The sequence below is a fragment of the Saccopteryx leptura genome, chromosome 11 (genome assembly GCF_036850995.1).
Source record: "Saccopteryx leptura isolate mSacLep1 chromosome 11, mSacLep1_pri_phased_curated, whole genome shotgun sequence".
Classification (NCBI taxonomy): domain Eukaryota; kingdom Metazoa; phylum Chordata; class Mammalia; order Chiroptera; family Emballonuridae; genus Saccopteryx; species Saccopteryx leptura.
In genome coordinates, this window is record NC_089513.1 from 79,248,867 (window position 1) to 79,273,284 (window position 24,418).

At 57.4% G+C, this 24,418-nt stretch overlaps 1 protein-coding gene across 5 annotated transcripts in view; it reads right to left on the reverse strand.

Moving 5' to 3' along the window:
* Positions 1-341: 341 nt before the first annotated feature.
* RIPOR2 (RHO family interacting cell polarization regulator 2) overlaps positions 342-24,418 on the reverse strand; it is a 147,187-nt gene continuing 123,110 nt past the window's right edge. For all 5 annotated transcript variants that reach the window (XM_066352653.1, XM_066352651.1, XM_066352650.1 and 2 more), the window contains 8 exons: positions 23,529-23,697; positions 18,538-18,673; positions 16,767-16,928; positions 15,734-15,892; positions 13,419-13,621; positions 9,057-9,140; positions 6,217-6,307; positions 342-2,073 (listed from right to left, as the gene is read on the reverse strand). In XM_066352653.1, the coding sequence (XP_066208750.1) occupies positions 1,973-2,073; positions 6,217-6,307; positions 9,057-9,140; positions 13,419-13,621; positions 15,734-15,892; positions 16,767-16,928; positions 18,538-18,673; positions 23,529-23,697 (1,105 nt within the window). In that variant the 3' untranslated portion in view covers positions 342-1,972. The remainder of the gene's footprint in view (positions 2,074-6,216; positions 6,308-9,056; positions 9,141-13,418; positions 13,622-15,733; positions 15,893-16,766; positions 16,929-18,537; positions 18,674-23,528; positions 23,698-24,418) is intronic.

Sequence of the window (24,418 nt, forward strand, 5' to 3'; positions counted from 1 at the left end):
GCAACAGGGTAGCCTGGGCAACCCAGGTGGGGGGGAGGAGCTACGGATGGATGCTGTCCCGGGATGGGGAGCGTTGGGCTGGGAACACCGAAGAATGGTGATCCTTTTAACCCTCAAGAAGGTCCCAGTCTTTTTTTTTTTTTTTTTTCCTCCAGTGAGCTTTACAAAATATCAAAGAAGTAAATTTGTTACCCCCCCGTTTCTAGATGAAAGAATTTCAAGGTCAGAACACATTCAGGCTGAGCAGGAACCGGCACGCGGATCTACCGACCGACTCACCTCACCGGGGCGCGTGAGAGATGAAAGAGACCCAGCAGACTCCGTGCGTGCGTGAGGCCAGAGATTCAAAAATAATCTTTATTTCAACGTACACGACTGGGACGGGGATGGATACAAAGGCTGCAAGACTAAAAGCACCCCCTCAACCAAGACATGAAACGCAGAAGGGAATACAAAAGATAGGAAGTCATTGAACTCATGCAATATTCAAAAACTTTTTTAAAACACCAACCAACCAAACAAACAAACAAAAAACAACCCTCTGTAACATTTGTGGTGTGACTTTCTATAAAAAGAATCAGTTCTACCATTTAACAGAGGCTATAGACTATACATACTGACTCTAGACTGTACAGCGTACTTTGAAAAGGAAGGAAATATGCATATATATAATATTTATAAATATACAAATATACATAGACAATACAACTTCACAGTCGAAAGGACTGTCTGGCAGACTACTGTTTACTTTGAAATGAACTAAGAGGTGCTTTGAAAGGTCTTGCTAAAATTTAAATATTTAAAATGACACCTCAGTGGTATTTTATACACACACACACGCATACACACATACACATCCAGAGCCATTTAAGTTACACTCACACATATTTCGATATCTTGGCATATCCCACCTTGTGTACTAGGAAGAGGAGGCAACGTTATTGAACAGGAACTCCTGAGCAGTCTTGGGCTTCACTGAACGGGCTTCCTGCCCTGACGTGAGCCCAGCCGTGAGGACGGCTGTGGTGCTGTTTGGCCAGGGGGTCCTAACGGCAGGCAGTCACCGCCCCTCGGGGCAGCCTGCCTCCTCATCTCACAGGGAATTTTTTTACAGAAGCAAGGAGCCCTGTTCGTGTCTCTCCAGCGTCTGCCTTCTTCCAGCTCCAAGGGCAGCCCAGCTTTCTGAATCCACGACTTTGGGTTCTGATTTGTCTCAGCAGTAAAGTACCTCCATTGAAAAATATCATTTTAAAAAAATGGCTCTTTTTTTTAAATAAAAAAGCTTAATGCTTTGTTTTTAAGGAGTGTGGGAATAACCTCAGTGAGGTGGTCCACAGCCACCCCCGTTTTCTCATCAGAAAGGAAGCATGCTTTGGGAATTTTCCGGATGAAGACAAGAAACAAAATCGTGGACATTTGAACATGACATTTAAAAACATTAAACTCTTACAATGTGTCATTGTACCAGGTTCTGCAGGCAAACTTTTATTTGGAAAAAAAAATTTTTTTTTTTTTGTGCTTTGTATTTAAGGTAAAATGAGGCAGCTGGGTGGGGGTGGGGGTGGTCACTCAACCCTGAGAGCACAACAGAGGAGCTGCAAGCCGTACGGTATTTATCGAAGTATCACAGGACCATTTCAAGCTTAGAGAAGAACTTCCAAAAAGGTACAGAGATGGCTATTTTGAAATTCCATACATGGTAGACACGAGGGGTTCTTTTCGTATGGCCGGACACGGTGGATGATGGCGTGTACCTACTTAAGTGACACACAGCCCTGTCGTCCTGGCCAGAGGAGACGGTGACAGGCACTGAAAAACCAGACTGAATGTCTTCTACAACGAGATAGATTTCCAGGCAACCTCAACAAGAGGGCTCCAAGTTTTAAAACCATGCCAGCCCGGTTGGTCAAAGCACCCTCTCAAGTAAAAGGGCCACTTGTGAAGACAGCCGTTCGGCAGAGCTAACTGATCATTAGAAGGCGGTGGCCACTTCTGTCCCATGACGGCCTCCGGTGTTAGCACAGTCTCGAGGAAATTTGTCCAGCTGTTCATACGCCAGCCGCCCGTCTTCTCCTGGATCACAACATGAAAAATGGACACCAGTGTCAACATGTTTTTCTATTCGTCACCCAGGATAATAAATCAATACCCATTGTTTAGGTATGGACTGCTATTTTCTGCTAATGTTCATGTTAGGTACGGAAACGTCACCTTCTGTTATTCTTTTTTTTTTTTTTAGAAATTATTTATTGATTTTAGAGAGAGAGGAAAGGAGAGAGAGACATTGATTTATTGTTCCACTTATGTCTGCATTCACTGGTTGATTCTTGTACCTGCCCTGACCGGGGATTGAACCTGCAATGGTTGGTATATATATTATATAAGGTCTACCGGAAAGTTCTGTCCGTTTTGGGAATAAAACAAAATACAAATTTTTCTTACCGTCAATAAACTTTATTAAATAACATAATTGCCATTATTATTAATGATTTCTTGCCAGCGTGAGGGCAATTCGTATATCCCATTTTTGAAAAATGTTTTATCTTTTGATGCAAAAAATTAAACCAGTGCTTGTTTGATATCTTCTTCATTTTTGAATTTTTTGCCCTTCAAAAAATTTTGTAAGGACAAAAACAAGTGATAGTTGGAGGGTGCTAAGTCCAGGGAATATGGTAGATGCGACAGACATGCTTCTGTAGCATTTCTTCTTTGTTGAAGTTCGTAAAAATTACAGTGGCGTAAATGAACTTTATCAGTAGCCATGGGTACACTATGGCTTCACACATAAGACTAACGTGAATCAACTTTGTTTTAGTTAATTTGCTATGTCAGTATGTATACATTAAGTGATAAAAATAGGCACCCATGTGCCAAATAAACGTGCTTACGTGTCGAAACTTGTGATAGAAACGGACAGAACTTTCCAGTAGACCTTATATATACGATGATACTCTAACTGAGCTACCTGCCCAGGGACCTTCTGTTATTCTTAATTATGTTGTTTGTGGGTGGTGTTGAGAACTTTTGAGCTAAGGCCAGAGGCATGAAGAATGCCAGGGTGTGAAACAGAGAAATCCTGGAAGCCTGTGGTGTCCATAAGATCATTTAATAGATTCACTCCTGCCTGACCTGTGGTGGCGCAGTGGATAAAGCGTCGACCTGGAAATGCTGAGGTTGCCGGTTCGAAACCCTGGGCTTGCCTGGTCAAGGCACTTATGGGAGTTGATGCTTCCTGCTCCTCTCCCCCTTCTCTCTCTCTGTCTCTCCTCTCTCTCTCTCCCTCTATCTCTCCCTCTCCTCTCTAAAATGAATAAATAAAAAATAAAAAAAATTAAAAAAAAATAGATTCACTCCTGCAAACCACACGGAATACATTTCAAGTGCGTAGGGATTTCAACATGGTGGGTCCTTGACCTCGGTGCAGGCAACTTAACTTGTTAATTTATTTATTGTAATTTTAAAAATTTATTGATTTTAGAGAGAGAGAGGGGGAGAGGGACAGAGACAGACACATCGATCTGTTCCCGTCTGTGCCCCGACCAGGGATCGAACCTACAACCTTTGCATCTCAGGACGACGCTCTAACCAACCCAGCCACCCGGCCGGGGCTGTGCAGGTGACTTTTACACAACGTTCACTTTTTTTTGTATTTTTCTGAAGCTGGAAACAGGGAGAGACATTCAGACAGACTCCCGCATGCGCCCGACCGGGATCCACCCGGCACGCCCACCAGGGGGTGATGCTCCGCCCATCTAGGGCATTGCTCTGTCGTGACCAGAGCCACTCCAGCGCCTGAGGCAGAGGCCACAGAGCCATCCCCAGCGCCCGGGCCATCTTTGCTCCAATGGAGCCTTGGCTGCGGGAGGGGAAGAGAGAGACAGAGAGGAAACACGGCGGAGGGGTGGAGAAGCAAATGGGCGCTTCTCCTATGTGCCCTGGCTGGGAATCGAACCCGGGTCCCCCGCACGCCAGGCCGACGCTCTACCGCTGAGCCAACCGGCAAGGGCCAACGTTCACTTTTTGACCTTGCAGATCGGCACATCTAAATGATCGTTCCGAAAAAGTCAAATTTAGGCTTTGACCCTTCAGCCAAAGAATGAAGCGTGTGCCGTGTCAACACGGTGGTGACATCGCCTATCTGCAGTGGGTTCAGTTTGTCAGCAGTACCTTCTTTTTTTAAAAAAAATTTTTTTTTAATTTATTAAAAGTTTTCACTGAATTTCTTTGGGTGACACTGGTTAATAAAACCATACGGGTTTCCCGTGTACAACTCTATAGAACACGTCACCGGCACACGGCGCCCCGTGAGTAGTACGGGGTCTTGAACCGGCGACGTACGATTGTAAATGACTTGACTATTCTGTCTCGTTTCTCCTCCTTGAAGGACAGTATCAGAGAAGGGAAATGAAGTACCACTGACCAGCGATGCAAAAGGCAAAAGGCTTTGGACCCCTTTCGATACAAAGATGAAGCTGGAGACAGCCGTGCTCCGTGAAGAGAACGCAGGGGAAAAGGTCCCTGACGTCTGGGAACAGGTTGTGAGGGGCGGGTGTGAGGATCGCAGTGCGTTTTATAATCTCCTGTCATCTCCGGAAACAGAGCTGCCAGTAAAAGGAACAGTAGACGGAAGGTCTGCAGGAGTCACCGAGGGGGCTTGGGAAAGCCCCAGTGCGGACACAGCTCACAACCAACGCTCACCAAGTCCCCGCGGGGGGGGGGGGGGGGGGGGGGGCTCTGGGCTGGGCTGGCAGTCTCCCCGTGAAGCGAGGGGGGGGCGTGTCAAGAGCTCAGGTGGAGCAGGTAATGCGGCCCCTCCCCGACCTGCTGTCCCTGCAGCTGTAGTGACTCGGGCCCACAGGACACGGTCAGCCGGCTAAGGTCACACTGGACATACAGGCAGTGGCGGCTGCACTTTACAGACGCCCAGCTCCCTTTTATTGTTAGTGCAGAACACAAAGGAATAAGCTCTGTCCCTGGCCAGGCAGCTCAGTCAGAGCGTCGTCCAAGAGAACCAAGGATGTGGGCTGGACCCCTGGTCAGGGCACACACGAGAATCCACCAATAAACGCAGTAATGAAGTGGAACCATAGATGAGTGCTTCTCCCTCTCTCTCCCTCCCTCCCTCCCTCTCTCTCTCTCTCTCTCTCTCTCTCTCTCTCTCTCTCCCCCCTCTCTGTCTTTCTAAAATCAATCAATTGAAAAAAAAGGAGCTCGAACTAATAACACCAGGGCACATCTTTAGGGAATGAAGTAATTTCTACGCCACACGGAGGAACTGTATTACCCTTGAGACAAACATATGGTGGCTAAGATTTCGGTGCCGGGACCCATACGGTCAACAGCAGAACGGATCCTGATTAGATGGCGACTAAGGAAGAACGCTGACAAGGCACCGTTCACGGTGCAGACGGATGCTAGGAGATTCTCTGTGACCTTGTTAAGCGGTCAGAGTGAGGTGAGGGTGGCTTTTCCCCCACTGGCGTCGTTGTTGACTGGTGACAGGTGAGGATGTCCAGCCGTATTGTTCCTACACCTTAGGAGTGCGTTGTATGAGCAAAGGCATTTATTGTAACTATTTACATTTTTTAATGCAGAGTTCTTTTGTTTTTGTTTTGTTTTTAAAGCCATTCTCCATTGTACCAATTCCCCCGAGGACTAGAACCGTAAACCTGCTGGGAGTGAGTGCTCCGAAGGTGAGGGGAAGTTGATCTGGGTATCCCAGAATAAGCTAACGATACTTCTCTTCTTTCCCTCGGTGTCTGGGCTCGGGTGGGGTGGGGACAGGCCGGCAGGGCAGCCGGAAGTTAATGGAGAGCCAGCGTGAGGCGGTGGCCCCTGAGGAACAACCTCACCCAGTCGTCGTCCTCCTGATGGTGCGACCCCAACCTGGCCGTCCAACCTGCACTCCAGACTCTGGTTCCCCTTCTGGGTTCCTGATCTGAAATTCCGCCCAGACCGATGAACCCTCAGAAGGTTCCAAGGGCAGCCCTCACTTTCAGCATCCAGACAGTTGGAACAGGAGCTGGGGCGACTCCCAGGGCCTCACGCTGGGAGTGTGTGTGTGTGTGTGCGCACGTGTGTGAGCGTGTGAGTGTGAGCAGGTAGCCCACGGGAGAAAGCGGCTACCGCGGTGCTCCCATAACCACTCCTGACACTTCTGCATAAAGCATCAAGAGTAAACAATCTCGTAAAAATAGAAACAAAAACAGAACTCACCCAGAGACAGGAGGGTTTCCGAGGCCACATTTCTGACTTCTTCGGCGTCGGACTGACACAGGGTCACCAGCATTTTAATGCTCTCCGTGGCCTGTGGGGGGGGGGGCACAGGCAGCTGAAGTCACATTCTGACGTTTCTGTCTGGGGCCACATGGGACCTAGCCTGGCAGGGCCAGAGGGGACGTGAAGGCCACCTCACGAGGGCAGCCCAGCCCAGCTGACTGTCGGCTCGGACCGATTCCGGTGCCACCTCCCAGACGCGCTGGAGTGCGCTTCCTAGGACGCAGACGCGCCGGAGTGCGTTTCCTAGGACGCAGACGCGCCGGAGTGCGTTTCCTAGGACGCAGACGCGCCGGAGTGCGTTTCCTAGGACGCAGACGCGCTGGAGTGCGCTTCCTAGGACGCAACCCAGGTCCGTCCGTCCTTACAGGAGCACCAGTCAGCTACACCCCTCCTTTCTGGGGGGGCACCGGGCCCAGAGGAGGGTGCGCTAGCCTGCTTTTCCAGGACAGGGTCCCCGTCTCCCCCTTCTCTCCACCGCGCCCCTCTGCATCCAGAGCGGCTCTAATGGAAGGACTCCTGCTATGTAGCTTCTTCTTTAGCCAAACGGGGGGGGGGGGGGGCAGGGGGAGATTAAAGCTCCAGGACGCAGTTACTGAGCTGTCTCTGAACCAGGCAGTTCACAGGCATGTGGGGGGAGTCAGCCACAGACAGGACAGCCCCCAGGACCTGGCGGCCCGAGGGGAGGGACAGACCGTCAAAGAACCACAGCAATTACTGCAGTGAACGACAGGCTGAGTCGGGCTGAGAGGGCAGAACATGACCAGGCCAATCAGGGAAGTCTTCCTGGAGGAAGGGCTATCTTACGGGAGTTAGCTGTGTGCATGTGTGTGTGGGTGTGGATGTGGGGGGTGTGGAGAAGGAAATAAATTCTCGGCAAGGGGAATGGCTGGTGACGTCGAGGGCCTCAGAGGCTACATGCAGGAAGGGTCTTGGGCTCGTTTGTGGATCACAGAAAGTCACGTAAGAGTTTGAGGCAGGGTTTGCATTTTGTTACAAAGATGCGGATTGCAGCGGAGAGGACGCCCTGGTGGGCGTTCAGGCTCCAAGGAGGCAGAGGGCTCGGGAGGATGGATGCTCAAATCCCGGGGAACAGTGTGGGGGCAGGGAGTGGGCAGATTCAGGCTGTGAAGGAAGCAGGTGTCTACAGGATGGGGGGCTGTTGGAGGTGGAGGACGGGGGGGGGGGGGTCGCTGTCTGGAGGTGGTTGTGGGGTCCTTTCCGATACAGAAGCCTGGGGGTGGGGGTGAGATGGGTGGAGTCTGGGTGACTCCTAGTGGGGGCAGCTAGCAGCAAACTGGACAACAGAGGGGGCGGGAAGACCCGATGGGAAAGGTTGGGAGTAGATGTCACTCAGGGAGAGCAGGTGGCCGGGAGGAGGGCCTGCTCCACGCTGAGACTGTGAGGGGGTGACGTGGGTAACAAGCCACGGTTTCCCCTCTTGGGAGGAAGCCAGGGTTCTGACACAGAGAACCGGGGGCCAAAGTGAGTGAGGACAGCGGGGGTGACCCACGTGTCCCGGTCCCGAGCCATCTGGCCACAAGGCAGATGCGGACCTGACCCTGGAGGTGTGGGGGGGAAGGGGGTGGCCACTCGATTTGAGAACCTCGAGCTTCTCAAGTTTGTTCCCGGTTTGAGGGCAGAGAAGAAAGAGAGAAGAAAAAGGAGAGGTGTCAGCCTGCTGCTGTGAAGAATTTAAAATAACTGTCTTCCTGGGACGTGACCTGGGGGTCAGTTGGTTCGGCTGCTGAGGCCCTGAGTCCGCTCTGGTTTTCCCACCTGGCGGCACGGGGCCCGTGGGGGCCGGGGCCAGGGGCGGGGGTGGTTTAGAAAGAGCCTTTCCTTCCGCCCACCGGGGCCCACCCGCTAGGAGGAAGGGGAGCGGGAGGAATCTGAGCTCCCAGACGTGGGGTACGTCAGACGTTCACACTCGCTTTTCCTGTAACCTCCGCAGCCCGTGGAAGCACAGGACAGGTGGACGTCACCGTGTCCTCCCGTCCTGACTCGCACAGGGTCACAGTCATGGTCGCCGACACGTCCCTCTATATCAGGAGGGCAGCCACACCAAGAGCCGTCACCGTGGGCCCTCTGGCCACGGACAGGTGGATCTCTGACCACGGAGCCGGGGAGGAGGCATTTCCCAGGGCCGCTTTTCTTCACAGGTCACTGACCTCTCCTTGGCGGGTGGGTCCCTCTCACCCTGCCCCCCGGTCCTGGAACCCACCCACGATGCCACCCAGCCCGGAGCTGTGGCCTTCCCATTGTTTTCTCAAGAACAACTCGTCTCATTTTTCGTGAGGAAGGGCAGCCAGACAGGAAATGTCCGCAGTCGGAAGGCCAGCCTGTGATAGCTGGAACCCCTCGGCTCCCTTGGAAACACCCGTCCGACCCAGGTCAGCCAGAGTGGCTTCGTGGACGCCGTCCATGGGGACGCCTTCTGGGGACTGACTGGCACCCTGAATTTCAGTTCTTCTTCGCACAGCTGGTGTGGCCCTGACGTGTTTGGTGCCCAGTGCAGATCGGGGAATCACACACCGTCTCTTTTGGGATAAGATATTCTTTCCTGGTTCTGACCCAGAGGTAAGCTAAAACATTACTGTTTCCCAAAGCACGTGGGGCTTCCTTCCACAAGACAGAGTCTCATTTCGTGACAGTTTAAGGGGAAGAGGAACGCCCTGCACTCACACACAGTGTCCAGGGGACGCTAAGCCCCGCCCGGCGCTGCGAGTGTGGCCGGGAAGCGGCCCCCGCACGCGGCCCAGCAGCGCCCGGGGTCTCACCTGCAGGCTCCGCAGGGCCAGGCACGCGGCCTTCTGCAGCTGGGGGTCCGTGGCGGTCAGGGCTTCACAGTAGTAGAGCAGGGCCTGGCGGAAGGAAGGACAGGGTGAGCACAGGCGGCCTCGTTCCTGTGAGTCATGTACCGTTCTGACTGCCCGAGATGGACCACGGGGACACGAGACATGCTGCATGACCTTTACAGCAGGAAGTCGCATTAAAATTCACATCTGTAAGCCCTGGCCGGTTGGCTCAGTGGTAGAGCGTCGGCCTGGCGTGCGGGAGTCCCGGGTTCGATTCCCAGCCAGGGCACACAGGAGAAGGGCCCATCTGCTTCTCCACCCCTCCCCCTCTCCTTCCTCTCTGTCTCTCTCTTCCCCTCCCGCAGCCGAGGCTCCACTGGAGCAAAGATGGCCCGGGCGCTGGGGATGGCTCCTAGGCCTCTGCCCCAGGTGCTAGAGTGGCTCTGGTCGCAACAGAGCAATGCCCCAGATGGGCATGCCGGGTGGATCCCGACTGGGTGCATGCAGGAGTCTGACTGCCTCCCGGTTTCCAACTTCAGAAAAATACAAAATAAATAAATAAAATTCACATTTGTTAAAACAGTTGTCCTTTATTTTTTTAAAATTCAATGCATGGATTCCTTATATTGTACCAGACCACGGACTCTGGGGAATATGAAATGGGAAGATGCAAGGTGATGAGTCCAGCTTTCAAGATGCCCTCTGGGCTGGTAGCAATGCCGGGCTGGCACTGGCCGGATGGCTCAGCTGGTTAGAGCATCCTCCCGAAGCACAGAGGTGGCTGGTTCGATCCCCGGTCAGGGCACATATAAGAATAGATCCATGTTCCTGTCTCTCTCTCCCTCCCTCTCCCTTCCTCTCTCTAAAATCAATAAAATAAACATTTAAACCATTAATTGATTTAAAAAAAAAAGAAATGTAGGCCTGCTTGGAAGGAAGCGTGTGGTTTCACAAGGAAGCTACGGGGGCCGGGTCAGGCCTGTGGAGAGAGTCACTCACACCGCGAGGTCAGAGACCAACTGACAGCGGTAACTCCGCAGAATGCCGAAACGGGACATTATTATTATTATTATTATTATTATTATATTCCCGACAGCCAAAGAGTGGAAGCGACCAAGTGTCCATCCACTGCTGAACGAAGAGAAGGTGGGACCGAAGGGGTGGGACGCTGCTGACCACCACGTGGAGCCCCGAAGACCTGCTGAGGGACAGAGCGACACGCAGAGGCCACCCAGCACGGGAGCCCGTGCACAGGAGAGGTCCAGAGAGCAGGGGCGCAGCTGCCGGGACCTGCTGAGGGACAGAGCGACACGCAGAGGCCACCCAGCATGGGATCCAGTTCACAGGAGAGGTCCAGAGAGCAGGGGCGCGGCTGCTGGGACCTGCTGAGGGACAGAGCGACACACAGAGGCCACCCAGCATGGGAGCCCGTGCACAGGAGAGGTCCAGAGAGCAGGGGCGCGGCTGCCGGGACCTGCTGAGGGACAGAGCGACACGCAGAGGCCACCCAGCACGGGAGCCCGTGCACAGGAGAGGTCCAGAGAGCAGGGGCGCGGCTGCCGGGACCTGCTGAGGGACAGAGCGACACGCAGAGGCCACCCAGCACGGGAGCCCGACACACAGAGGCCACCCAGCACAGGAGCCCGACACACAGAGGCCACCCAGCATGGGAGCCCGTGCACAGGAGAGGTCCAGAGAGCAGGGGCACGGCTGCCGGGACCTGCTGAGGGACAGAGCGACACGCAGAGGCCACCCAGCACAGGAGCCCGTGCACAGGAGAGGTCCAGAGAGCAGGGGCGCAGCTGCCGGGACCTGCTGAGGGACAGAGCGACACGCAGAGGCCACCCAGCACGGGAGCCCGACACACAGAGGCCACCCAGCACAGGAGCCCGACACACAGAGGCCACCCAGCACGGGAGCCCGTGCACAGGAGAGGTCCAGAGAGCAGGGGCGCGGCTGCCGGGACCTGCTGAGGGACAGAGCGACACACAGAGGCCACCCAGCATGGGAGCCCGTGCACAGGAGAGGTCCAGAGGGCAGGGGCGCGGCTGCCGGGACCTGGCGGGCGGGGGGGGGGGGGCTGAGCCGCAGCTGCTGGGGGGGGGGGGACAGGGTCTCCTTCCGGGGCAGTGAGAACGTTCTGGAATTGCAGAGTGCTGATGGTCGGCCGGGCTGAGGGGTCGCCGGCCCACGGAACTGCCTTTTCAGCTAATTCCACTAAACCACCAGCACTGGGCAGGAAAGGACTATATATAAAGTCCACGCTTCTGCCTGACCAGGTGGTGGCACAGTGGATAGAGTGTTGGACTGGGATGTAGAGGACCCGTGTTCGAAACCCCGAGGTCGCTGGCTTGAGTGTGGGATCACAGACAGGACCCCATGCTCGCTGGCTTGGAGCCCAAGGTCGCTGGCTTGAGCAAGGGGTCACTCGCTCTGCTGTAGCCCTCCCAGGTCAAGGCACATATGAGAAAGCAATCAATGAACAACTAAGGTGCCACAATGAAGAAATGAAGAATGGATGGTTATCATCTCTCTCCCTCCCTGTCTGTCCCTATTTGTCCCTCTCTGTCTCTCTCTCTGTCTCTCTCTCTCTCTCTCTCTCTCTCTCTCTCACACACACACACACACACACACACAGTCCGTGCTTCTGGGCCCACATGGCATTAGAACGAAACGCCCTGTCTCGAGTGCACAGACGTCCGCCACACCTTCTAACACTTCAGAAAAGTTCAGTTCTTCTCAGAGTTCAACATCTGACCTTTCCCAGCACAGGGAGGGGCCAGGTTTAATATTCCTGAGCTGGTCTGAAGGTGGGCGTGAGTGAGTTTTTTCACGTGGCCATCCACACCGTCAAGGGCTCCCAGTGGGCTGAGCCCTGCCTGGCCAGGGTGTGCGTGGGTTTCAGATGTCTACGCTCTGGAGGGCTGTGGAGGTAAAGCCAGGGGACAGGTGACGGTCCTCTGCCCTGGCGGTGGAAGGGGCGGCTTTGAAAGTTAAAAATATTCCAGCTCGTTGACCCTATAGTTTATGACCTGACCCCTAACAACTCATTAGACATATACACGTCTTCACCATAACGTTGCTCAGAGCTGGGCATGACCCCAACGCCCACAAATATGGAATGAGCAGATAGACGGTGGGCTCTCCACGCCCCGAGAAGCCGGTACTCATCACCCCGAGTAAAGGTCACCAGGCTCCGGCTAGGGAAACGAGCCGGACGCACGACATTTCAAAAATCAGAGACGTCACCGGACAACACGATCTCATTTCAGAAAAGAGAAACAATTACACGCTAGCATAGCTAACGAGGAAATCTGTGCCCTGACCTGCGGTGGCGCAGCGGGTAGAGCGTCGACCTGGAACCCTGAGGTCGCTGGTTCAAAACCCCGGGTCCGCCTGGTCAAGGCGCATAGGAGAAGCAGCTACCACAAGCTGACGCTTCTCACTCCCTCCCCCCTCATTCTCTTTCTAAAATAAATCAGTAATAAAAAAAAATCTTTAGAACATATCTGAATAATCATGCGGTAAATTATTAATAGTTTTCTCTGCAGGCTGGACTTCCAGATGTTTAACAATAACAACCTGCTTTGTAGTTGAACTTGCTTCTCACGGCAATGGCAAGTCCAGCACAGAGAACAGAGCCAATTGTGTTGTTACCGCTTTGCATGGGGCCAATCGGGAGGATCCCTTTGTAAACTATGTAAATATCTGACCTCTATGCTGTCCACCTGGAATTGATATAACATTGAATGTCAACTGTAATTGAAAAAATATAAATTAATAAATATATTAAATTCCAACTTCAAAAAGTGGTTTTACAGAGTAGGTATGATTTAACAAGCAGAGCAAATTATTATTATTATTGTTATTATTATTTTTGTATTTTTCTGAAGTGAGAAGCAGGGAGGCAGAGAGACAGACTCCCGCATGTGCCCAACCGGGATCCACCCGGCATGCCCACCAGGGGGCGATGCTCTGCCCATCTGGGGTGATGCTCTGTTGCAACCAGAGCCATTCTAGCACCTGAGGCAGAGGCCATGGAGCCATCCCCAGCGCCCGGGCCAACTTTGTTCCCATGGAGCCTTGGCTGTGGGAGGGGAAGAGAGAGACAGAGAGGAAGGAGAGGGGGAGGGGTGGAGAAGCAGATGGGCGCTTCTCCTGTGTGCCCTGGCTGGGAATAGAACCTGGGACTTCCACATGCTGGGCCGACGCTCTACCCGCTGAGTCAACCGGCCACGGCTGAGCAAATTATTTTTCATAGAAAAATTGAAGTAGCAAACTCTTAACAGGAGGGGACTGAAGGGAAGCCGCCTCGGGCTCGGTGGCCACGGCCCCGCCACCTACCTTGTCCCTGAAGTGCTTGTTGCTGGCGGCCGCCTCCAGGTAGAGTCTCACAGCCTGGCTGACCCCACTGTCGGCCCTGGTCAGGAGCTCAGCCAGAGTCTGCAGCACCTCCTGCTGGGCTGGGAGGCTGCTGGGGGCCAGGCCGCTGACCGCCTGCAGCAGCTTCTCGTCCCTCAGTGACTGCAGGGCGTGCACCACGGAGACTGCAGGGAGGGAGACACCGAACGGTAAGGAGCACGTAGGGACGTCGGTGGGGCTGGGGGGGGGACCCACCGCGACCGACCCCGGCGTCTGCAGAGAGCAAGCCCGTGACGAGAGGGGCGTTTCCCTCCCGTTAGTGAGAACAGGACAGATGACTCTGGTGTCCACGGTGAGGAAAAGTGAGCGCGAGTCAGCATCGCCTAAGGGCTGCCGAAATCACTCCCAGGTGGACTGGACTGTCCAGCGTGAAAACACGTGGCGAAGGAGAGACAAGCAAACACTCTACAGTCTCCCCGTCACGCCTCCCGGCCCCGAGGGGCCCCACCTCCGCCTCCTCTCTGTTGGCACTCGGGCACCTGGGCCCTGACGGAATCCAGGTAGCCGGCTGGAACGTGGACACACGTGACACACAATAGGATTTTGAGTCCCATTCGGACAAACTGACCATGTCCCACAGCTAAGGAACGTGTGCTAATCTCTGCTGAGATATCCAGCCTGGGCCTCCACTGGCCACAAACTCATCAGGATTGGAGTGTGTGGTCAGTACAGGGGGGGCGGGGGGACCACCAGCTAAATTCCCCTGCTGTTGACCAAGTGGCATCCTCTGCACACGTTGGTGAATAGTTTTTTTTTTTTTTTGCTTTTGCTTTAATTTCCTATTTCTCCTGCTGTAGGTGTTCTTGTAATTTCACTGCTTTATAAATAAATACTGTAGTAAAAAGTCTCGAGACAGTATAACGTGTAACAGCTAAACGAACAAATAAATGTTCACCAATAATCACATATATCAGTATGCACCCAAGTGCAGGGATATTGCCCAACCACAACAAATTCTCAAAGAATAAATAGCGTGGGACATGCTGTCGAAGAGAAACAAACAGGCTGTGGGATTCCATGACGTGTAATCACAGCTTTGATATTCAAAGCCTGAAAAATATATGAGACTTTTAAAAAAGTAAGAGAATGGGCGATTTGAACTTTTTCCTTTATACTTCTTTAGGTTTTCTAAGTTTTTCTTTCTTTCTTTTTTTTTAAATAACGAAGGCCTTTTCCTTCTATAAAGGAAGAAAGAAGGAAGGCGTTAAGGCTGAGGGTACTGTCCATCTCACTGCTCACGCTGCGGACAGCGAGCTGTGTGACATCAATCACGGGACACAGGAAGTCCTTCAGAAGGCGAGTCAGACTCTGACGAATTTAGAACCCGGAAACGGAGGCCACCGTCAGATGAGGCCCTGAGCCTCGTCCTTCTCGTTCTATCGCTCCGAACCAGCGAGGGGTTCTCGGAGCCGCCCCCGGGCTGTCCCGCGTTCAAGCCGCACGGCACCGGGTGGGGAATGGCTTCTCCTTCTCACTGTGGAGATGCCAGCTGCCACGCTGGACGCTCACCCCTGGGCCTGAAGCTCCGGGAGGAGCACGGCCGAGCCTGGGTCGGGGCGCCCGGGGCAGTGCCATCTGTCTTGTCCCAAAGAACACAGCTCGCTCCGCCCGCCCCGTCGCCTGCAGGGTTCAGAGCACAGTGGGAACCAGCAGCCGCCCCCCCCCACTGCCTGGCTCCGCCCCGGGGAGGGTCTCACTCACTGTGGACAGCTGCTGATTTCACTTCCAGCAAGTGCCCCCCTGTGAGGGCCAGGACGAGTGCCATCGCTGCACCTTTGCACTGGGACCTGTCCCCCTCGCTCCCTGGACACGCAGCCCTGACTCAGTTTCCCTTCTTTCTGTCCCAGTGTGTTCCCCGTTTGCTCTCTCTGGGACCCATTTTTGCTACCGTTATGAAAACACCCCCAGAAAGGGCAACACAAAATAAGATGGCCCGTCGGGTTGACCCCGTGCATGGTGGACACGCTGATGAAGGAAGGAGGCTACATGAGTTCGGAGCCACCCCCCAGCTTCCCCGGGGGTGGCCCACTCTGCTGGGTGGCCGGGACGTCTTAATAAGTCCCTGGCTCACTGCCAAGAGGCAAGGTCCACAAGTTACTCAACAGGCAAATCTCAGCCCAGCCGCTGACTTGGGAAGAAAAAAAAGTCACCACCACTTAAAAACTATGACAAAATAACAAAGACCAGAGGCCACTCCATATCAACCCACCAGACCATGACCAAAGAAGGGGCCCCACCTTGCTTGGCCAGCTGGGTCAGGTAAGTCTCCAGGTCGCTCACCCCGCGGCTGGCAAAGTAACTGTGGAACTGGAACACGGTGATGACCTCAGAGCACAGGCCGGAGGGCAGCAGAGGCTCCGCCCGGTCCAGGATCTGGGACACCAGGGTCCGAAACACTGTCCAGAGAGAGAAGGTGCGGAGCAGCCTTTAAGAAACACGACCGACCGCCCATCCATCCATCCAGCCATTCCTTTTTATTTATTTTTAACTGTGGAACAGGATGGAGTGAAAGTACGCAAGTGGATGAACCCCCAGGGTACAGCCAGGGACAGGTGCGTGTCTGCACACCTGTGTAACGGCCACTTAAGTCAGGGTGCGGACCAGAGCGGGCACCCCGTCGGGTTTTCTTGGGCCCGAGCCCTGTCTTACGAGTCAGCTTTGCCTGTTCCACAGCTTCATGTATGTGGGATTTCACCGTAAGCACTTTTGGTTTCTGACTCAATCGTGAGATTCATCCAAAAATGGTGCCTGTACCAGTAACTTCTGCTTCCTAAACATTGCTGCGTGCTACCCGGGTGCATGGCTAGACTGTGGTACATCCATGCACTTATGGGTGGCATTTGAGCGGTTTCCAGGTTTGGGCCCCTCTGCAAAGCCGCTATGGACGGACTTCTTACGCGCACCCCTCCTTTGTAAGCAGAACCCCATATTGCTCTTGGTATGTTTAGGGACGCAGTGGGAGGGGTTTATTCAGCTTTAGGAGAAACCACCAGTGTTGCCCAAGCGGCCAGGCCCTCTGGCTGTCCGGGACTGGTGGTGACATACCCACCCAGCCACACAGAACAAGAGTGCTTTATCAACGTCACCGCCGAGGTTCTCAGTCAGGGCACGTTCTATCTGGCTTAGACCTTACTGAGCGGGTGGTGGGTGGTGCTTCCTCTGGGGGGGGGGAGGCCTGTGTCAGGGCTGGCTGCAGGGGCGGTGGCGGGAGACCCCAGCAGCGCCCACTCTGGGCACCCCCCCATCCTAATCCCTCTCGCCGTTCCCCACCTGGGTCGGCGAGTCCCGGGTAGTCCCTGTTGACCGTTCTGGCAAAGCTGACTTCCAGCTGCTTGATCACTCTGTCGGCGGAGCTGTGGTACACGCCCCCGGGGCTGCTGCACTTGTTCCAGAAGGACAGCAGGGACAGCTGCTTGTGGAACTCCGGGATGGCTGGAAGGAAGAGCGAGCGACCCAGTGAGGCCGAGGAGGAGGCGGCGGGCCTGGTGGGGCGGGGTGGGCTTCACCGTGGGCCTCTGTCTGCTTGTTTGTGTTTAAAGACCGCTCGCTGGCAGGTGGCCCAGGGTACACAGAAGTCCTGACGAGGGGCCCACGCAGCCAGGGCAGCGAGCCACGCTGTGTGCTTTCAGCCACAGAAACCCCGTCATCCCAGCCCCTGTGACGTCACAGCAAACACGCGCGGGGGGGTGGGGTGGTCAGCGCATCCACTTCGGGTTTTCTGAACGGGAGGGAACAGAGCAGGAGGAGCCCCTGCCCAGCGGCTCTCCAAGTGACAGGAATGAGTGCAGGGCACGGTGCCCAGAAAGCGCAGGGCCCAGGGCTCACTGGGGCGTGGGTGTGGCCACAGGGAGGGCGTGGCCACAGCAGGGCATGGGTGTGACCACAGGAGGGTGTGGGCGTGGCCACGGGGAGGGCGTGGCCACAGGAGGGCGTGGGCGTGGCCACGGGGAAGGGCTGGGGAGGCAGCTGCTGTGAGTGCCTCGCACCAGAATTTCCCTTCCCTCTTCATCCTCCCCTGGCAGGACCCCGGGGCAGCCGAATGCACAGGGAAAACCCGCCTGACAGGGAGGCTGAGTCAGACATAACCCAGACCACCATGCTCTGTGGTTCCCAATGAATACTAATGTGAGGTAGAGGTAGACACAGATTTCTTTTCTTTCTTTTTTTGTATTTTTCTGAAGTGAGAAGCAGGGAGGCAGAGAGACAGGCTCCCGCATGAGTCGGACAGGGATCCACCTGGCATGCCCACCGGGGGCGATGCTCTGCCCATCTGGGGCATTGCTCCACTGCAATTGGAGCCATTCTAGCACCTGAGGTGGAGGTCACGGAGCCATCCTCAGTACCCGGGCCACCTTTGTTCCAGTGGAGCCTTGGCTGCGGGAGGGGAAGAGAGAGATAGAGAGAAAGGAGAGGGGGAGGGTGGAGAAGCAGATGGGTGCTTCTCCTGTGTGCCCTGGCCAGGAATCGAACCTGGGACTTCCACATGCCAGGCTGACACTCTACCGCTGAGCCAACTGGCCAGGGCTAGACACAGATTCTTGTCTCCCCAAAAGGGTCCTGTCAGCATACCACACAAAATCAAAGGCATCTTCCCCGGGGCCATGTTCCCACCTAAAATTCTGGCCCAGGGACCCTTACAAAGGCCTTGGAATCCCTGTAGGGTTTGGAAGCATTTTACATCTGACCTTCAGCTGCCACGGGAGTTGTCTTAGCCATCCCTGTGACATAAGGACAATTCTAATCAGGTGTCCCCAAAGGGAACCGCACCAGGAAGAAAAGGCTGTGAGACTGCCTAGCGGTGACTGCGGCCCTGTTTGTCTGCCAGCGTCTGCCCGCCGGACGTGGACGTGGAGGCCCCCGGAGGAGGAGCAGCGTGTGGCTCGATGCTGAAGGCTGACGTGGGTGCGAGGGGACAGCCCCCTGCTCTGGGCATGCTGTCCTGCCGTCTGTCTCGATGGATTAGTGAGCGGGCGCAGCGGGGGAGGGGCGGCGGTGCCACCGTGGACACGAACGCCGTCGTCCTTTGCAGGGAGGGACTCACCTTCCACGACAGAACCGATGTTCCCGACATTCTCGTCGCTGACGGCCGCCAGCTTCTCCATCACTTGGATTTGCCGAGACAGCTTCTCTAGGAGACTTCTCGTCACAAAGGGGGTCTTGCTCGAGAACACAATTTGCTGGGAAACAGCAGAAGCAGCCCTCTCAGGAACGTGGTCCACAGCTCTCCCTCCCGACCCTGTCCTTCCCGCTGTGGGGAGCGGGGGCCGCTGACCACACAGCACCTCTGTTCCGTGGCGGCAGAAACGAGGCACACGTAAGCTAGTCACTAAAATTCTGTGGCACGCCAAGAGATAAATTATGTATCTTTATGCCAGTCTGACAAAAACAGAAGTATAATGGGGACTCGTTTGTGCTGGACAGTTATTGTTGTGTTGCTTGTTGTCATTTTTAAAAAATTTTATTTGACCATCAAAGGAAAACAAGGTCAGTGCCCCTGGCTAGTTAGGTATTGCACGGTTTAGAAATCCTCCCGGCACACTCGTTGAAAATCGTGGGGGAGGGGTGAACAGGTCGCCGGCTCAGCGCAGTACCTGACTCAGCAAGGACAAAGGGCCGTGAAAACCATCCTGTTCAAATGGCGGCGACTAAAGAACAATCCTTGCTCATTTGGGTCAGAATAAAAGAATTGCACCTTCCACCAGATGGGTTGTCGTTATCACGGGTTGTGAACCCAACAGCCCACAGAAGAGGTCAAGGTGGGGGGGTAGCCAGACGGCGAGAGAGGAACTCCCACCCTGTTCCTGTAGCCCGTCAGTGCTCTGGGGACACTCTGGGTTCTCTGTCCACGGAGGAGGAGCGAAGGCTACACCTCATCACGAGCGTGTTGCAGAGAAGCAGCACTGCTCACTGCTGGCCTCGCCGGACCCTCCTCCTGACCCCACCTCCACTCTTCCAGCTGGCCCCGTGCTCTTGGGAACACACTTCTCTTCCTAACAGGCCCCTGGAAACACCCTTTATTTGCTCTCACTCCCCCCCCCATCTCAGCAAGCGGGAGTGAGAACAGGAGGGGGGGACCAGCCCCCAGCCAGGGAGGAAATACGGAGGTGGACGCAGGGGGGGTGGGGGCGGGTGGAGAAGCTGAGGTGGACGCAGGGGGGGGTGGGGGCGGGTGGAGAAGCTGAGGCGGATGCAGGGGGGGTGGGGTGGGGGCGGGTGGAGAAGCTGAGGTGGATGCAGGGGGGGTGGGGGCGGGTGGAGAAGCTGAGGTGGACGCAGGGGGGGTGGGGGCGGGTGGAGAAGCTGAGGTGGACGCAGGGGGGGTGGGGGCGGGTGGAGAAGCTGAGGTGGATGCAGGGGGGGTGGGGTGGGGGCGGGTGGAGAAGCTGAGGTGGATGCAGGGGGGGTGGGGTGGGGGCGGGTGGAGAAGCTGAGGTGGACGCAGGGGGGGTGGGGGCGGGTGGAGAAGCTGAGGTGGACGCAGGGGGGGTGGGGGCGGGTGGAGAAGCTGAGGTGGACGCAGGGGGGGTGGGGTGGGGGCGGGTGGAGAAGCTGAGGTGGACGCAGGGGGGGTGGGGTGGGGGCGGAGAAGCTGAGGTGGACGCAGGGTGGGTGGGGGCGGGTGGAGAAGCTGAGGTGGACGCAGGGGGGGTGGGGTGGGGGCGGGTGGAGAAGCTGAGGTGGACGCAGGGGGGGTGGGGTGGGGGCGGGTGGAGAAGCTGAGGTGGACGCAGGGGGGGTGGGGTGGGGGCGGGGGGAGAAGCTGAGGTGGACGCAGGGGGGGGGGGGGGGGGGTGGAGAAGCTGAGGTGGACGCAGGGGGGGTGGGGGCGGGTGGAGAAGCTGAGGTGGACGCAGGGGGGGTGGGGGCGGATGGAGAAGCTGAGGTGGACGCAGGGGGGGTCGGGGCGGGTGGAGAAGCTGAGGTGGACGCAGGGGGGGTGGGGGCGGGTGGAGAAGCTGAGGTGGACGCAGGGGGGGGGGGGGGCGGGGTGGGGGCGGGTGGAGAAGCTGAGGTGGACGCAGGGGGGGTGGGGGCGGGGTGGGGGCGGGTGGAGAAGCTGAGGTGGACGCAGGGGGGGTGGGGGGGGGGGCGGGTGGAGAAGCTGAGGTGGACGCAGGGGGGGTGGGGGCGGGTGGAGAAGCTGAGGTGGACGCAGGGGGGGGTGGGGGCGGGGGGGGGGGCGGGTGGAGAAGCTGAGGTGGACGCAGGGGGGGGTGGGGTGGGGGTGGGTGGAGAAGCTGAGGTGGATGCAGGGGGGGTGGGGTGGGGGCGGGTGGAGAAGCTGAGGTGGACGCAGGGGGGGTGGGGTGGGGGCGGGTGGAGAAGCTGAGGTGGACGCAGGGGGGGTGGGGGCGGGTGGAGAAGCTGAGGTGGACGCAGGGGGGGTGGGGGCGGGTGGAGAAGCTGAGGTGGACGCAGGGGGGGTGGGGGCGGGTGGAGAAGCTGAGGTGGACGCAGGGGGGGGTGGGGGCGGGTGGAGAAGCTGAGGTGGACGCAGGGGGGGTGGGGGCGGGTGGAGAAGCTGAGGTGGACGCAGGGGGGGTGGGGGCGGGTGGAGAAGCTGAGGTGGACGCAGGGGGGGTCGGGGCGGGTGGAGAAGCTGAGGTGGACGCAGGGGGGGTGGGGGCGGGTGGAGAAGCTGAGGTGGACGCAGGGGGGGTGGGGGCGGGTGGAGAAGCTGAGGTGGACGCAGGGGGGGTGGGGTGGGGGCGGGTGGAGAAGCTGAGGTGGACGCAGGGGGGGTGGGGGCGGGTGGAGAAGCTGAGGTGGACGCAGGGGGGGTGGGGGCGGGGTGGGGGCGGAGGGGGAAGCTGAGGTGGACGCAGGGGGGGTGGGGTGGGGGCGGATGGAGAAGCTGAGGTGGACGCAGGGGGGGTCGGGGCGGGTGGAGAAGCTGAGGTGGATGCAGGGGGGGTGGGGTGGGGGCGGGTGGAGAAGCTGAGGTGGACGCAGGGGGGGTGGGGGCGGGTGGAGAAGCTGAGGTGGACGCAGGGGGGGGTGGGGTGGGGGCGGGTGGAGAAGCTGAGGTGGACGCAGGGGGGGTGGGGTGGGGGCGGGTGGAGAAGCTGAGGTGGACGCAGGGGGGGGTGGGGGCGGGTGGAGAAGCTGAGGTGGACGCAGGGGGGGGGTGGGGGCGGGTGGAGAAGCTGAGGTGGACGCAGGGGGGGTGGGGGCGGGTGGAGAAGCTGAGGTGGACGCAGGGGGGGTGGGGGTGGGGTGGGGGCGGGTGGAGAAGCTGAGGTGGACGCAGGGGGGGTGGGGGTGGGGGCGGGTGGAGAAGCTGAGGTGGACGCAGGGGGGGTGGGGGCGGGTGGAGAAGCTGAGGTGGATGCAGGCGGGGTGGGGGCGGGTGGAGAAGCTGAGGTGGACGCAGGTGGGGTGGGGGCGGGTGGAGAAGCTGAGGTGGACGCAGGGGGGGTGGGGTGGGGGTGGGTGGAGAAGCTGAGGTGGACGCAGGGGGGGTGGGGTGGGGGCGGGTGGAGAAGCTGAGGTGGACGCAGGGGGGGTGGGGTGGGGGCGGGTGGAGAAGCTGAGGTGGACGCAGGGGGGGTGGGGTGGGGGCGGGTGGAGAAGCTGAGGTGGATGCAGGGGGGGGGGGGGGCGGGTGGAGAAGCTGAGGTGGACGCAGGAGGGGTGGGGTGGGGGCGGGTGGAGAAGCTGAGGTGGACGCAGGGGGGGTGGGGTGGGGGCGGGTGGAGAAGCTGAGGTGGACGCAGGGGGGGGGGGGGGGGGGGTGGAGAAGCTGAGGTGGACGCAGGGGGGGTGGGGGCGGGTGGAGAAGCTGAGGTGGACGCAGGGGGGGTGGGGGCGGGTGGAGAAGCTGAGGTGGACGCAGGGGGGGGTGGGGGCGGGTGGAGAAGCTGAGGTGGATGCAGGGGGGGTGGGGGCGGGTGGAGAAGCTGAGGTGGACGCAGGGGGGGTGGGGGCGGGTGGAGAAGCTGAGGTGGACGCAGGGGGGGTGGGGGCGGGTGGAGAAGCTGAGGTGGACGCAGGGGGGGTGGGGGCGGGTGGAGAAGCTGAGGTGGACGCAGGGGGGGTGGGGGGCGGGTGGAGAAGCTGAGGTGGATGCGGGCGCAGTGGGGGCGGGTGGAGAAGCTGAGGTGGATGCGGGCGCAGTGGGGGCGGGTGGAGAAGCTGAGGTGGACGCAGGGGGGGTGGGGGCGGGTGGAGAAGGCTTTGTTCCAGACAACCGCAACCCTTCTTGCCACAAAGGAATGTCAAAACATGTGGTCCTACTGTTGCAAAATCTCAAGTGGCGAACAGCTTGCTGGGAGGAGAAAAACGGGCTCCGTGGTGGCCCAGTGTGGCCGCTAGCGGGCGATGGCCACAGCCTAGCAGGTGCTCCTCCCGCTGCGGGGAAGCACCTGTACCTGTCTGAGATCCGGGGACTCTAAGGCGTTTTGTGTTTTGCTTTCCAGGTGGTGGAAAACTCACCGGGCCGTTCCTATTAGCACCTGTTCAGTAAGACTGACCTTCAAAGTCCACTTGCAGAGGGCACAAAGCACGTGTCTTTTTCTCCCCCCCCCCCCCCCCGCACAATCTTCTTCTTATTTATCAAACATACCGGGCGACACCGGTCAGCGAGACTGCACAGTTTCAGGCGCACCCCCCACAGGACATCGCCCGGATACTGCACGGTGCGTTCGCCCCCCCCCCCCCACAACGTCCAATTACTTTTCTTTTTTATTTTTCTCTTAATCACGTTCTTCTCATCTACTATCAAACGCTTTCGAAGGGAGAGACAACCGTATTTTTCCCGCTAGCGCGTGAGGTCTGGAGATCTGGGTTTTGAGATGGGAAACCCCGTGTAGCGGGGGCGGGGAGGCCGGGGGTTGGGGAGAGGACGCGCCCGCGGGAGTCCTTGAATTGGCTCAGCTCCCAGCAGGACTGTCCTCTGGGCTCTGACTTCCCACGTCCTCAGCAGGACTGAGACAAGGAAGCGATGTCCCTGGTGCATCCACCCCCCCACCCTGGGCTGGAACCGCGGGGGCGGTGACCGGCTAGAACTGCAGGGGCGGTGACCGGCCCTACCTGAACCAGCCGGGTGCAGTGTTGCAGGTGCCGCACGATGGCGATGTCCAGGCTCTCGTTGCCCGTGGTCAGTGGCAGGGGGCTGCCCGCCACGCTTGTGCCGACGCCGGTGTCCTCCGTCAGCGCCTCGCTGAGGTGGCCCCTGGCCTCCGGGTGTACTGACCTGCAGCTGTGGAAGCAGGAAGGTGGGCGACACCAGCCGTTTCTTCCCGTGTGGAAACCACAGGTCACCCCGACACGTAAGGCTCGCGTAAGGTGTCTCCCCCCCCCCCCAATAGCTGCCGCCTGCCCTTGATGACCCGAGATGCCTTTCAGATACGACTTCCTCATTCAGCCCGGTCGCCAGTTTGCCTGATGTGCAAAGGTCATGCAAACAAACTGCTCCCGGGGGTCTCTGCTGCCTCTCGGACACGGAGGGCTCCCTGCACAGCATCTCCCCTCTCCCCAGGACGTCTCTGAAACACGCCCCACGTGGCTTGCCCCGCTCTGATGGTGGGGTGACCAATCGGCCCCCTGTCCTGTGATTAAACTGTCCCTGCTATCTGTGTGGCTTCCCAAGAGCAGTCCTGCCAAGAAACGATCTGCCAGGACTCTCCTGGCCTCCGGTCAGTCCCCTTTTGCGGAAAAGGAGAAGAGAAAGCAGCTACAAAGAGACAGGATGTTCGACTCGGGACGGAGGCCAGGCAGGGCACTGGGATCGCGGAAGGAACAACTTCGTACTACCTGTCAGGCTTTTGTTTAAACCCCATCACTGAACTGTCTACAGTTCCATTAAAAAAATAAAAAGTAACTTCTATTTAAAAAATCTGCTGTGGCTCTGGCCGGTTGGCTCAATGGTAGACCATCAACCCGGCGTATGCATGTCCTGCGTTTGACTCCTAGTCAGGGCA